This window comes from Zootoca vivipara, chromosome 9, assembly GCF_965207765.1.
Source record: "Zootoca vivipara chromosome 9, rZooViv2.hap1.1, whole genome shotgun sequence".
Taxonomy (NCBI): domain Eukaryota; kingdom Metazoa; phylum Chordata; class Lepidosauria; order Squamata; family Lacertidae; genus Zootoca; species Zootoca vivipara.
In genome coordinates, this window is record NC_142592.1 from 36696790 (window position 1) to 36710096 (window position 13307).

The 13307-nt window shown below is 41.6% G+C and overlaps 1 protein-coding gene across 5 annotated transcripts in view; it reads right to left on the reverse strand.

Annotated features, from left to right (window-relative positions):
- Window positions 1–1656: 1656 nt before the first annotated feature.
- The window catches only part of TMCC3 (transmembrane and coiled-coil domain family 3), a 90348-nt gene continuing 78697 nt past the window's right edge, over window positions 1657–13307 (reverse strand). For 4 of the 5 annotated variants that reach the window (XM_060279705.2, XM_035126850.3, XM_035126848.3 and 1 more), the window contains exons 2-4: window positions 12297–13213; window positions 11515–11650; window positions 1657–10109 (exon numbers count right to left, since the gene is read on the reverse strand). In XM_060279705.2, coding sequence (XP_060135688.2) covers window positions 9807–10109; window positions 11515–11650; window positions 12297–13213 — 1356 coding nt within the window. In that variant the 3' untranslated portion in view covers window positions 1657–9806. The remainder of the gene's footprint in view (window positions 10110–11514; window positions 11651–12296; window positions 13214–13307) is intronic. The other variant, XM_060279706.2, reaches the window with a different exon arrangement.

Genomic DNA, 13307 nt, shown 5'->3' on the forward strand with positions numbered 1-13307 from the left:
ATGAACGTTGCATGATTACAGTACGCCCCAGGTAGAGACCGGTCTAATCGGAGGAGCCATTTCGTGCGTTCTTTAAAAGCGAAGTGCAGTAACCTTTGATAAGAGGGAACCAATATTGCGGGGCGGGGCGGGGCGGGGCGGGGGACGAGTTTTAGGGTACAGTCCTGAGTCCTGACTGACCCTGCTTTCCTAAGAGTCAGCGTCAGCCCCATGGAATGAAATAGGAGCTCCTTCCCAGCAGGCACAGAAACATCTCACAAATTGAGAGGAAGCTGTAAAGCGCGATGATGCTTGAAACAAAGCTGTTCGTTCCCGTTTGGTAGCGCCTTCCTAAGTTTTAAGTGGTCAGGAAAAACCAAAGAGCAGCTGTACATGTTTCATCCTGCAATGTAACTCTTGTTTTCTGATCTCATGAAAAGAAGAACGCACGCCATTCACCTGTTTTGTACTAATCAGATACAGATTTGTAGTTAGCATTAGCCCCCCTAGAGGGTACTATAGCCACAGATATGGAAAATGTCATTTTTGAATGTATGTACAGTAGTTATACAGTACTGTACAGTGTACTGCAATGTTTCCATACAATGTTAGTAGGGACCAAGCACTTCATTGAGCGGGTGCATGGAGGGTACTGCTTCTCAGAAACGCCAGTGGATCGCTGGAACTAGCCATTTTGAGAGCAATTGTAAGAATTCGAGGGTGTGTTTGGGTTTTTTAAAAATCTAGTTGAGTGAAGATAACCTACTCCTGATAATGGGCGTAGCCAGGATTTTTGTTAGTGATGGCATGACTTTTGTTAGGTGGGGGCAGAACCTTCTTGATTGGTTAGTTAAGTATTTCTATTGCTTTACTTGATCTAGAGGGGCAGCTGCCCTTCCCTGCCCCACCTTGGCTCCTGATCTCAACCTGCATAAAATATGAGACGCTCAGACCTGGCTGTTTCTTCTGAGTTTCTTCTGCCCATATAGAAAACACCCTATATTTTGGAGGAAAACGTGCATTGAGATATGCCAGTAGCCGTGGTGGCCAGATAAAGTATGCCATCCATGTACAAGGGACCACAGCTGCCCCCCCCCAACTGTTCACATCAGCACTGGCTTCAAATAGTTTCCGTTTGTTTATACACCTGGGGGCATGTGACAAGGCATAACACCCTATGCAAAGGTGTTAACACTTTTGCTAGAAATGAGTTAGAAATGGCTTAAGGACTCCAAGCGGTGTGAAACTAGCTTGAGAAACAGCATTCAAACAGTAGTGTTTAATAACAAAGTATAGGATACATAGGCATTTTAGAAAATGTCATGTGAATGTGGATGTTCACATGATATTTGTGAAAGTGTCATGTGAAATGAGTGCTAGAAAGATAGTGAGTGTACAGTAAATGAAAGTGTGAACACAGCCTTCCTTGGTTTCAGCTGCCGGTCTGGTTGACTCTTGTATGGGAGTCACCATCTTTTCCTTCATCTCGGGAAACAAAATGCCTTGAGCCATCCCAGCCAACTCCATTACTGTACTTTAATTCCTTCTCTGCTATTACAGTATGTTTGTGTCTCCTCCCAACCCCACTATGTATATTTTCCTCTCTTATTGGCAGTTATTGCCATTCTGAAAATACTGGACATACAGTATTTTAAATAAACTCAGCATAATAACAACTAAATTTAAAAACTTTTATTTTGTTTTTTTAAAAGGTGGCTCCTTGGGGCAGACATTATCGCCTTATGAAATCTACAGAACACAATAAAGAATGAAAATACATTTATATTTACACAGTGCGGCCACACAAAATGTAAGTGGTATGGTTACACTGTATGTTACATACACGGAGACAAAATTGTCATTCAGTGAAAATGGATTGTTCAGAAGACTTTTAAGTAGACTTTCCCCACAGTGCCTAATTGGCATTACTTACAAAACAAGAGGAAGGAAAAGCCTGAGGAACAACTTAAATCACTAAACATATGCAATAAATTAAAATATTACATGACAGCTCAACCAGTCACCATGCAAACAGTATGTACAGTGTTTTAATTCATACTGAGAACAAAGATTCTAAACCTAGATTTGTACAATAACTCGAGACATGAAAGGTTCCAGGAGTATTTCAGGAACCTGAAAGGTTCTGCCTGAAATCTATAATTATTTTTTTAATGCAGAATTAGCTTACATGTAAACATGCTATCTGCTTAGTTCTACTTTGCACATCCTTATTCTATAGTCACATCATTTCATTTATAACCAAACCAGGCAGACACTGACACAGTGCAATATATAACTCTTAGCATTAAATTCTTTCTAAGAAGCTAAACAGTCTTATAAAATACATTGGTGACTTATATTTAGAACATAAAGTATGGATTTTTGATGTTTAAAATTATATATATATATTCAGTAGTGAAGTAGCAAGACCTAGTATAATAGAGAATTTGACAAAATAAAAGCACCTTTGTGTTCCATGAAGAAGACACTACTATACAAGGCCAAAATAATGATGGTGATGATAAGGTAAATGAGAATTCATGATTCTGTTGTGGGGGGAAATTGTAGCAGTTAAATCTTTTGACTCAGATCTGCATCACACATTACAGTTTTACACATACACATAAACAGGATATGAGTGCAAACACATGCATGTTTGCAGACACAGGTCTTATAAAGATAACAAGAAGTCACAAAGTGAATACAAAAGGCAGTTCCAAGAGAGTATACTCTTAATTCACTTTGGTTCCTTGGATGTTTCTGTGAACCTCTGGCTAGTACACCCACAAAGAAGTTGAGTTTGGCTAAAATGGCTTGCTGAGTAGACAAACACAGCTTTGTTATGAAGTAATCCTAAAATGTTGGACCTGACATTCTAAGAGAGATCATTGTTTACAAACTTGATTAGAACCAACCGGGTTTTGTGCCAGCTATGGTTACTGCAATACCACCAAACAAATTACTAATATAGTAGATTAATTATTTGATGGTGGTACGATCAAATTTTAATATTTCGGAAAAGTAACTTCCAGGTTTGTTGGTTTGTTCATTTGTTTAAGTAAAAATCTGATTAACAAATCAGCATAGATTGTGTTTGTAAGAGGAATGGTTTGCTATTGACATCACTAGAACTTTCTTCAAAATAAATATACTTAAAATCAGGTCTAAATCCAAGCACTCCATTAAAAATCAAGTGATTCCCATTTCAGTCAATTGAAACAAAATGATTTATATACTATTATTTTGGCTTAAGGAGGATTCACTGAAAGGTCTGCACACAGCAGAATTTCAAATTCTGCATTGCATCCCTCTAACAATTTGAATTTTACGACCACCTTATTCATCTGTGCCTTTCGTTAGCATGCTTAAAGTAACTGAAGATTCTATTTTTTAAAAAAAACCAGCCAAAGGGCAATAGGTATTTCTCCTTTTTAAGATATTAATGCCTTAAAAGTGTTCTGCTCTCTCCCTCTTCAGATTGCAATCCACCTTCCCCTTAGCCAAGCCAGTATTGGCTACAATGGCTCCCAATTTCTGCTTACAATCTGTATCTGGGCATGAATTCTATTGGATTTCCACTTCTCACTTTTTTCCATCATCCAAGTTGTTGTCTAGAAGAAACCTGGTACAGTAATGGATTTCTTCAGGTACCCAGCAACTGTCATGCATGTATTATCTATACCCCCTTCCTACAGTGGCTTACCTCTGACTCAGGAGTCCTCTGTTCTTACATTTGGAACGATCACATTGGTTTCAATTAGGCATGTCCTTACTGCAATAAATTAACGCCAGGTCTGCAAGTGCTTTGTTAATTTTACAATGGGACTTTAGGGTTCTGTGAACTGTGCTGGTAAGTTGTGACCTGATATTTTTATGCAGCTACATGGGCGTACCCAGGATCAAAACTAGGGGGGGGGCAAGGGGAGGGGCCAAGGCACGGAAGGGGAGGGGCCACAAAGTGGGCGGGAACAGCGAACTCGCGCTCCGCCGGGCTGTGCCCCTCCCTAGCAGCAGGGCTGGTGGGCGGAGGCGGAGCCCAGCCCAGCGGAGCGCGAGTTCAGCGTTCCTGCCCGCCGCGCCGCGCTCTCTGGTTCCCCGCCGCGCTTGGCCTTGCCAGAGGGCGCGACGGGGAGCTGGAGGGAGGGCGCAGCGCGGCGGGCGGGAACGGCGAACTCGCGCTCCGCCGGGCTGTGCCCCTCCCTAGCAGCAGGGCTGGTGGGTGGAGGCGGAGCCCAGCCCAGCCCAGCCCAGCGCGAGTTCGGCGTTCCCGCCCACCGCGCCGCGCTCCCTGGTTCCCCGCCGCGCTTGGCCTTGCCTGAGGACGCGCCGGGGAGCTGGAGGGAGGGTGCGGCGTGGTGCGGCGGGAATGGCGAACTCGCGCTCCGCCGGGCTGTGCTCCGCCTCTGCCCACCAGCCCTGCTTCTAGAGTAGGGCAGCTGCCCTAACTTGCCGCATGGTGGGTACGCCCTTGTGCAGCTACATTTAATCCCTGGACCAAGTCTGTGCAATCTCAGTTAAGTGCTGTGTACAAACCTGGCAAGATCATTATTATACACCGAGTGAATTAACAGTGATGGTTTTGTTCCTTACAAACCTGAATATACATGCTGCTGCTGTTCAGCACTGCTAAACGCTTCTGCTTTATCATTTAGATGCTAGCTAATTACAGCAGCAATATAAATAGAGCAAGCTACATCTGACACAGAAATAATGACAGCGTATTTGGATAAATGTTGAAGATTAATTTATTCTGGGCCACATAAAAGATTTTTGGAATATAATTCTGTTCTGCAGTTTGGAAGGTATTTCGGGGGCATCAAAATCTAAAATAATGTGAGCTGTTAAATGTTGGGTTTATCTTAGCTATTTGGTATGGAACTAAGATAAGACCAGGAACAGAAAACGCAGACATGTCAGTTAGTCTAAAGAAAGTTTCAAGTAAACAAAGAGACTGTTTGGACATAACATGTGCCATCCACTTGGATAGCCTTTGGAATTACCCCAATTCCTATGTAAATGGGGAAAATTCCCACTAGAGTGTGTCTTCTGTGTAGATTCAAGCATTGCACAAGCTCCATTAATTTCAAAGGGGCTTACATAAGCTCCACTGAGATGAATGGTGGTTTATATCATTACTGTACCTACGGTAGAAGACTGCACCATAAATTAGTAAGAAACAGGAAACAGTATAAAGTTTGATCTTTTTTGTTTCTTCTTCAAAATAGTAAAGCTACTAACAAGTGAATCCCACATTTTGTGAAACGTAAAGTATCCCAATATTTTACATATCACCTCAATAGGCCAGCTTGCAGTACTATACATGTAAAGTAGGAGAGTGTAAACAAGATAATACTCATTTGCAGCAATGGGTGATACATTAAGAAAAAATGACAGTTGCACCTGAGGGGGGTAAAAAAGAGGAAAAGATACTAAACTAGAGTCAGAATTAAATAGTATATAAGAGAATCCTTAGTAGTTTGGGGGTGGGGAGAAACAGTTTTTAAAATTGCCTTATGGAAACAGATGTATAACAGAGAAAACTTTTTGAATTTGGAGCATAGTGTCTAGTTCACGGCCTGGAACATCCCTATTGTCAATGCTTACAGTTCTATTCATATGAATAAAGACGGGAAAGCACTGTTGAACCAAAGGAAAAGCAAGATGTTCCACAGCTGCGTCACAAGGGCTGGTAATCAAAACAAGGGAAATCCTCCTGAACAGAAGGGAAGTAATCTCAGGACAAAGTCCCAAGAAAAATACCGTAAATGCCATTACCCAGAAGAAACGCCCGGGGCCAGAGCTGGGGAGGGTGGGGAAATTAAACTCAGTTGGCACATTAGCTTTAAAACAACAGCACATATGCTACTGCAAATACTAATTGTTGTTCAGGCAAGGTGCTTTGGGAACAAATTTAGCCATGGTCAAAATACATAAGCAAGATGCAACAACTCATGATTAAGAGGACGTAGCAGATAAACTCCTATGGTGGAATTCCACATAACGCTAAAGAGATCATTTCGCCAGGCAAGGAATGATCTTCTCTCTGCAGGCTGTTTGGGGGTTCCTCCCAGCTCTCCAGAGTGGATTTGAGGGAGGAAAGCCCTTTTATGCTAGTGTGACTCCTTTCACTGGCTTCCACTAGTGGAACCAGAGGAGAATTTAGGGCAGCATGACTGGTTCCGCAGCACTGGGCACTGAGACTAGGGGACACAGCAGGGCATCACAACTATGACATAGTGAACTGAGCAGAATGGAAGTTGAGAGATGAGGGGGAGGGTGCATGCCGAATTTTGGCCTCAGACAGGGTGCCATTGAAATTTGAAAGTCCACTCATGAATTTGAGTTGTTGAGGTTGGGGAAGGGGGCAAAATTCACTGAAATCTACACTTCCAACATGGACTGCCATACATCCAGATTTCCCCAGACAATTAAGTGATTTCTGCCCAGACGCTGCTTACGAGGGCCAAATGGCAGCTATGTCTGGGAAATTCCGGACGTATGGCAACCAACCCTATCAGAGTCACTGAATCTGGCCTTTAACATATCTGGTGAAGAAAATAGCCAAATGTGACCAAAGGAGGTTTGGGGGAAAGAACCTAAAAGGAACAAACTATTATCTTGAAAAATTTAGAGGATATGATATAGATTAAGGCACTCAGTTTAGTCTCCCCCCTAAAAAAATTAGGGGTACTTTGGGATATTTTGCAAATAATTCAGTTTATTGGGGTATTCTGTCTCATACTTGAATTGTATGAGGGGGAGAAGGGAAGCAAGCTTGTTGGCCCTATTCCATAAATTGCACTTCCAACATTGTTTCCATGTACAGTGGTATCTCGCAAGACGAATGCCCTGCAAGGTGAATTTTTCGCAAGACATGGTGACTCGCAAGACAAATTCATTTTGCGAAAAATTCATCTTGCGAATTGCGGTTTCCCATAGGAATGCATTGAAATTTAATTAATGTGTTCCTATGGGCCAAAAAAGAAATTTCAATGCATTCCTATGGGAAACCACGATTCGCAGGACAAATTTTTCACAAAACGAATTGACTCGCAGAACAAATTAAATTCGTCTTACGAGGCACCACTGTATTGGGAAGGCAAACATCTGCAGGAGGGACCTCTTCTACTAGGTGAAGCTCCTTGTGGGAACCATCAACATCCCATGCAGGGAGCTTATGTGTGTAAAACCAGACTCTTCACTTGAGAAGTTCTTCCCACAGTTGCATGGGGGTCAATGCCTCCACAGGCTCTGACACTGGAGGGGGACAGACCCAGTACACTTATCCACATTCATCCTTCCTCAAATTAGAGATTTTAATGCAACGATAATGGAATATTGGGGAATAAATAGTAAAATGGAGGACTTTTTAAAATAATATATGCCTGTTGTCTCCATTGTCTTCTGGATTACTGATATAGTTAGCACTGCTGTATATATAGACGATGTCTTAGTCTTTGTCATCAGCAAGTTCAGTTCCAGATTTGTTTTTTGTTTTTTTAAAAAGCGAAAATAAAACATTGCACATACTGATTTTTAAAACCATTTTTAAAGTGCAAACTTTACCAGTATTTACATCGTTAGCAAATTAGCTCCTGAAATTATGCCAAGCCTCAAGGGGGCTTTCCAAACTCTGGGCTTTTCTCAGGAGAACTGCACAGCCTTTACTAAGCCTTCACTTTTCAGCAAAATATAATTCTCGCAAGTGCTGCCACTATTGCTTTCCTAGCACTAAAACTGCTAAGTAAACACTAGCCCTGATCCTTCCATGACGGGCAGGGTTCTTACTATAGCAGGCTGGCAACAGCACAGTGCTAGGCTTCTGCACAATTACATTCATAGGCAGATGCCTCCAGCTGGAAGTGCCCTTGGAGCACATTTTCTCCTGTGTGAGGTAGAGATGAGGGAGAAATCCGGTTTGGTTCACATCTTAATGGACGTATCCATGCCCTTGTTTAATCTCAACCTACCTGTACCTCCATTCATTTTCCTTTGTCCACATAGCATTCTCCTCCAAGTCACAGTCTATCCTCCTCCAGATTTTCTCATGCCCTCTCCTTCTGGAGCATCCCTGGTATGAAAGAATCCAAACTGAGGGAGGTCAGTGATTTGGAGGAGAACATCATATGGACAATGGAAAATTAATGAAAGTGCAGGAAAACTTACTGTTCCCATTAAACTACAGTATGGATGAGCCCAATGTGAACATACCTTATTCACACTTCCTGAAACAATGTACGTGAATTTAAATACAGGTAGCTTTCAAAATTCACAGTTCTGTTATTTTCACGACGCAGTTCTCCAACCCAAAGATGTGTACAAAAATGCATATATTAGGGGAAAATGTGCATCACTGTAAAATGCATAGCCAAAACATAAAATAGCAAATGGATGCAGAAATGTGGTAAACTAAACTTAAAATTATAAAAATGTGAAACTCATGAGAAACTGAAACTAACAGTTTCATCATTCTCTAGTGTGAACCCCATTAAAATTAATGGGAGATGTGTGACAGGGTAATTCATTACAATTCAAACAAATTACTGTTACAACATTCTTCTGCAACCAGTGCTGATAATTAAATTGGCAGGTGCCTTTTCATCATTTTTTAAAACAAAAAAAAGCACCACTAATGTATTTCTCACCTTTTCACATCCTAACCATATTTATTCACATATTTTATACAAGTATTGTCATACATGAAGTTTTATTTCAATACAAACCTCACAGTGATTGCGGTATTATTTTAGGCTAAAGACAATGATTTGAGAATACTGCTCTGCTATAGCTAGATGTTGGGAGAGCATCACAAATTATCACCAGAGAAATACATCAATGTATTTTAATGTTTAAAAGTTTTTTAAAAAAACTGGACAGGAAAAATGAAAACAAAAGCCAAAAAGATTTGGCTGTTTGGACTGCATGCTGTTGTTCTTATTTACCCATGACAACATCAGTCACTAGACAGCTGCAGGTTCCTAAAGGGATGTAACTCCTATTACTGCATTTCAGCCAAAAAGTAGTTCCCATTAGACAACATAGATTTCTCGAAAAGAGATAAATATCCATGTTTGGACCACATGATTGGCAGGTCGTCATTTATTCAACAGTTGGGACAGTATACGTTTTTAAGATCATGAAACAAAAGTGGAATGGAATATAATATTTAATATAAACTAATCTGTAAGGCAAAACAATTTTGGGGCAGGTTTAAGTAAGAATTATCTGATTATTGGGCCAATGTCAGCAGCAGGCAATAGAGATAATAAACTCCATCACAGTTTCTACCTTATAAATATCTGTCTTCAGGAGATGCTGAAAATATGACCAGCATTTCTCCAAGGTGTGTAAATCTCAGCTTACTGTTTGCATAGGGATAGGGAACAGTAGCTACTGTACTATGCATAGGGAACAGTAGCTACTGTACTATGTAAAGTGGAATGATGCAGGTGACTGTTCATGAAAATGGAACCTCCCAACTAGGATTGCTGTTTTTTATTTCTATTATACTTCTCCTAAACCCCAGTCTAGTTAAGATCATGTATTCAAGACTTGACCATTTAGGATTTCTGCAGCGTAGAAAAAGTAGATTGGATTAAGGCAGAAAGATTTACACAAGTAATTAGTTGATAACAGATTCACCTCATTTCATATAAGGTGGCTGACGAGGTGAAATACACTGCCAGGAATTATCACTATCACATTTTAATACCCAATAGAAAAGTCTTCATCTAGTCTGCACAGGTAAACTGCAAAATTAAAGATTTGGTAGTTTGTTTAGATGTATTTCTTCTTTTAAAAACAAAAATGCTCTGGGCATTGTGGATTCATCTTGGTATGATCATCTTTTCTATGGCACAGACAATGTGATCCCAGTTTTTGCATAAAATTGCAAGAAGAGTTACTGCGAAGAAGGTGCAAATGATATGGAAACGGCTTCTCATCATAGGAGCTATGAACTTTGCTATGGTGGAGACGCACACTAGGATTACGGTCATGAAGGCCAGGACTACGTTTATACATTTCCCCAGCAAGACTTTGGCATTAACGGTTTCTGACTGCAGGGCCTGCTGTTCTTGTTGATGAATCTCCAGCTTAGATACCCGTGTTTGGCAAGATTCCAAAGCTTCCTGTCGGTATAAAATAGGAAGGAGGGAGGGAAAGAAAAGTTAAGGAACCATCACTTTTATACATAAAATACATTTTCATTCTACCTGATCAGTTAAGGACATCACACCCCATCTGTGCACAAATCAATTAGCAAAACAATTTACAACTCTTGAATCGCGAACTCTATAATTCTATGCACCTCAAAGTTGAAAATGTATTAACACAAAACATTAGAACAGGCAGCTGGATCAGGCCAGTGGCCCTGGCCCATCTTGTCCAGCATCCTGTTCTCACGCTGGACAACCAGATTTGAACACAAGAACACTCTTCCCCTGCTTGTCTCCAGCCATACATAAATGTACACAGAACCATAGAATTGTAGGTGTCTTTTTCCCCCTTGAAGGAGAACTGTGCAAGGGCCAGTGTTCATGTTCAGTTCAACCTCCTAGTGAGGGAGGTTATAATTTTTCCCATGGACAACTGCAGTTGTTCCTATCTTGCAGGAGCAGTGTCATTTCCACGCTATAGTTCCATCAGAGATAATTGTGAAAAATTAGTGGTTAGATGTGAAAGCTCTGGCTATGAGTTTATGGCTGCAATCCTAAACATGAAAGGGAATAAGGTTCATTGAATGCAGTGGGGACTTAGTCACCTGAATAAAGCTGGATTGGATTTGCAGTATTTCTTTGAGGGTGAGATGCAAAAGTTCTTTTTAAAGACGCATTGTTGTTGTTTAGTCGTGTCCGACTCTTGGTGACCCCATGGACCAGAGCAGCGTTTCTCAACCGCTGTTCCGTGGCACACTAGTGTGCCGCGAGACGCTGGCTGGTGTGCCGCAACGTGCGGCGACGAGAAGGGCGATTTGCATTGTCACGTGCCTGGCAGCCGCCAATAAACAGCGCTAACCCGCCGGAAAGCAATATTTCTCCTCCTCTTTCCCAAAGCTCAGTGCAAACGAGCCTGGCGGCCGCCAATATACAGCACTAACCCGCCGGACGGCTTGTGAAGCCTTATTACAGGAGATTGCAACCAACACAGCAATTGGCAAGTGTTTCTTACAGTCATAATTATAGTCAATATAGGGCGGCACAGAGTTAAATTTTTTAACTTTTTTAATGGTGATGTGCCTCGTGATTTTTTTCACGGAACAAGTGTGCCGTGGCCCAAAAAAGGTTGAGAAACACTGGACCAGAGCATGCCAGGCACTCCTGTCTTCCACTGCCTCCCGCAGCTTGGTCATTAGAGAAACCAAAGAATAGGAAGCATGAGTGATTTCCTTCTCCATCTCCAAAGGCCCCAAACTAGTCTTAAATTGGAACTCAGATCTTCCAGTCTAAAATACCCTGTGCTTTCATCACTGGACCACAGTGACCAATTCTTTGGAAACAAGAAAATAGTATGTTATTTAATTTCAAAAGTTGGTACCTGAACATCTCGCGACCGTTCATAGGCCTGATAGGCCACCTTTTCTTCAATACTAGCAAGTTCTTGCTTCAAGTTGGCTGTCTCGTGCTGGTGGAGGTCCGTTAGATCATTCAGCTGGTCTTCTAATCGCTCATACCTTAACAGAAACAAAATTTACTTGGCTTTTATGTGAAATCTAATGAAAGTGCACCTCTCCTTATTTGTAGGTTGCATCATCACCATTCTTTATCAGGGTCACTTTTTGTTTTCCTGAGCTGAAACGCTGCTGGCTTTAGAAAAGTATACTACCTTGAATACAAGATGAACACTGTAAACCTTTAAAAAAGTGACCTTGTTATTATAGAAACTAACATGACAAGAGGTCCCCACCCCCCATGAGTGCTCACCTGATAAACCTGCTGAGAACTCTGAGAATACACTTCACACATTACCCTAACAGCAAATGTGGTTGCCTCTTCAAGTGAATATATGATGGGGAAGCGTTGACATGTGCCTATGTCAAGCATAGGCAAACTCGGCCCTCCAGATGTTTTGGAACTACAACTCCCATGATCCCTGACCACTGACCCTGTTAGCTAGGGATCATGGGAGTTGTAGTTCCAAAACATCTGGAGAGCTAAGGTTGCCTATGCCTGGCCTATGTAGTACATGCAGCTGATCATTGTCATGGGTGGAGTTCAAGGGTACCTAGTTCACTCTTCTCTTTGTTGCATTGCTTTGACACCACCTCATTCTCATCTACCTGTGCACATCAATTTCAACTGGCCAACATAATAACGTACCTGTACCTTTCCTCCTGCAGCGTTTGAGAAATAAAGCCATACTCTCTTTTGAATTGTACTTTTAAATTCTCAATGTCATCTGCCAACTGGGATTGTGCTTCCTTTATTTCCCGCAGTCCCTCAAAGAGAATTGATAGTTTCCCATGGCTTTCCAGAACATTTGTCCCACCATGGCCAAAGGACTGGTTTCCATTGCTGTCCGCAGAGCCAGATGTTGCACTTGAGCACTCATCATCACTGGTGTATTTTGGCTTGGCCACTATAGTAGCACTTCCACCATAGGCCCTGGAAGTAGTTTCTGGCCTAAAATCATCCAGGCTGCTCTTTAAGTGAGCAATATTGTCAGCACTACCAAATTTATTCCGGATCAGGTTTGCAAATTCTCTGGATTTGCTGAAAACAAACACTGGTGGTGTCAAGGAGACCCCTGGAACACCTGTTTTGCTGCTCTCATTGCTCTGGCCAGTAGTACGAGATTTACCATGAGCATCTTTCAGAGCATGTTGGATTTCCTTCAGGCTGTCTTTGGAAGTATCCTTGGTACTTTTGGAGGAACCATTTTGTTCTATCTCTTTGAGTTTTCTGTGATACTGCTCCAATTTCTTCTGCAACTGGGCTATGGAATGGGCAGACTTTTGATTCTTCTTTTCAAATACTTGTTTAATTCGCCCCGCTTGTTGCTTGTCCGCACTGTTCACGAGCTTCAAATACTCTGCCACATTCCCATCCCGAGCTGTTTGTTCTATTTTGATCTGCTCCGTAACTTTCAGAATCTTTTGCTTCAAACTGTCTGCATTGAGTTTTACTTTGTGAAACTCGAACACACCATCAGGTACGTCAAAGTTGAGGTTGGTGTCCGAACCTCCCCGGCGAATATTAAGAGGCAGGCTGAGGGTATTCATATCATGTCTTTCCACCTATAAAAGAGATTAAAATTCAACCTTAGTTTTCTATGAAATAATTCATAAATAATTCTAAGAAGAAATTAATATAAGATCACAAAGCATGACA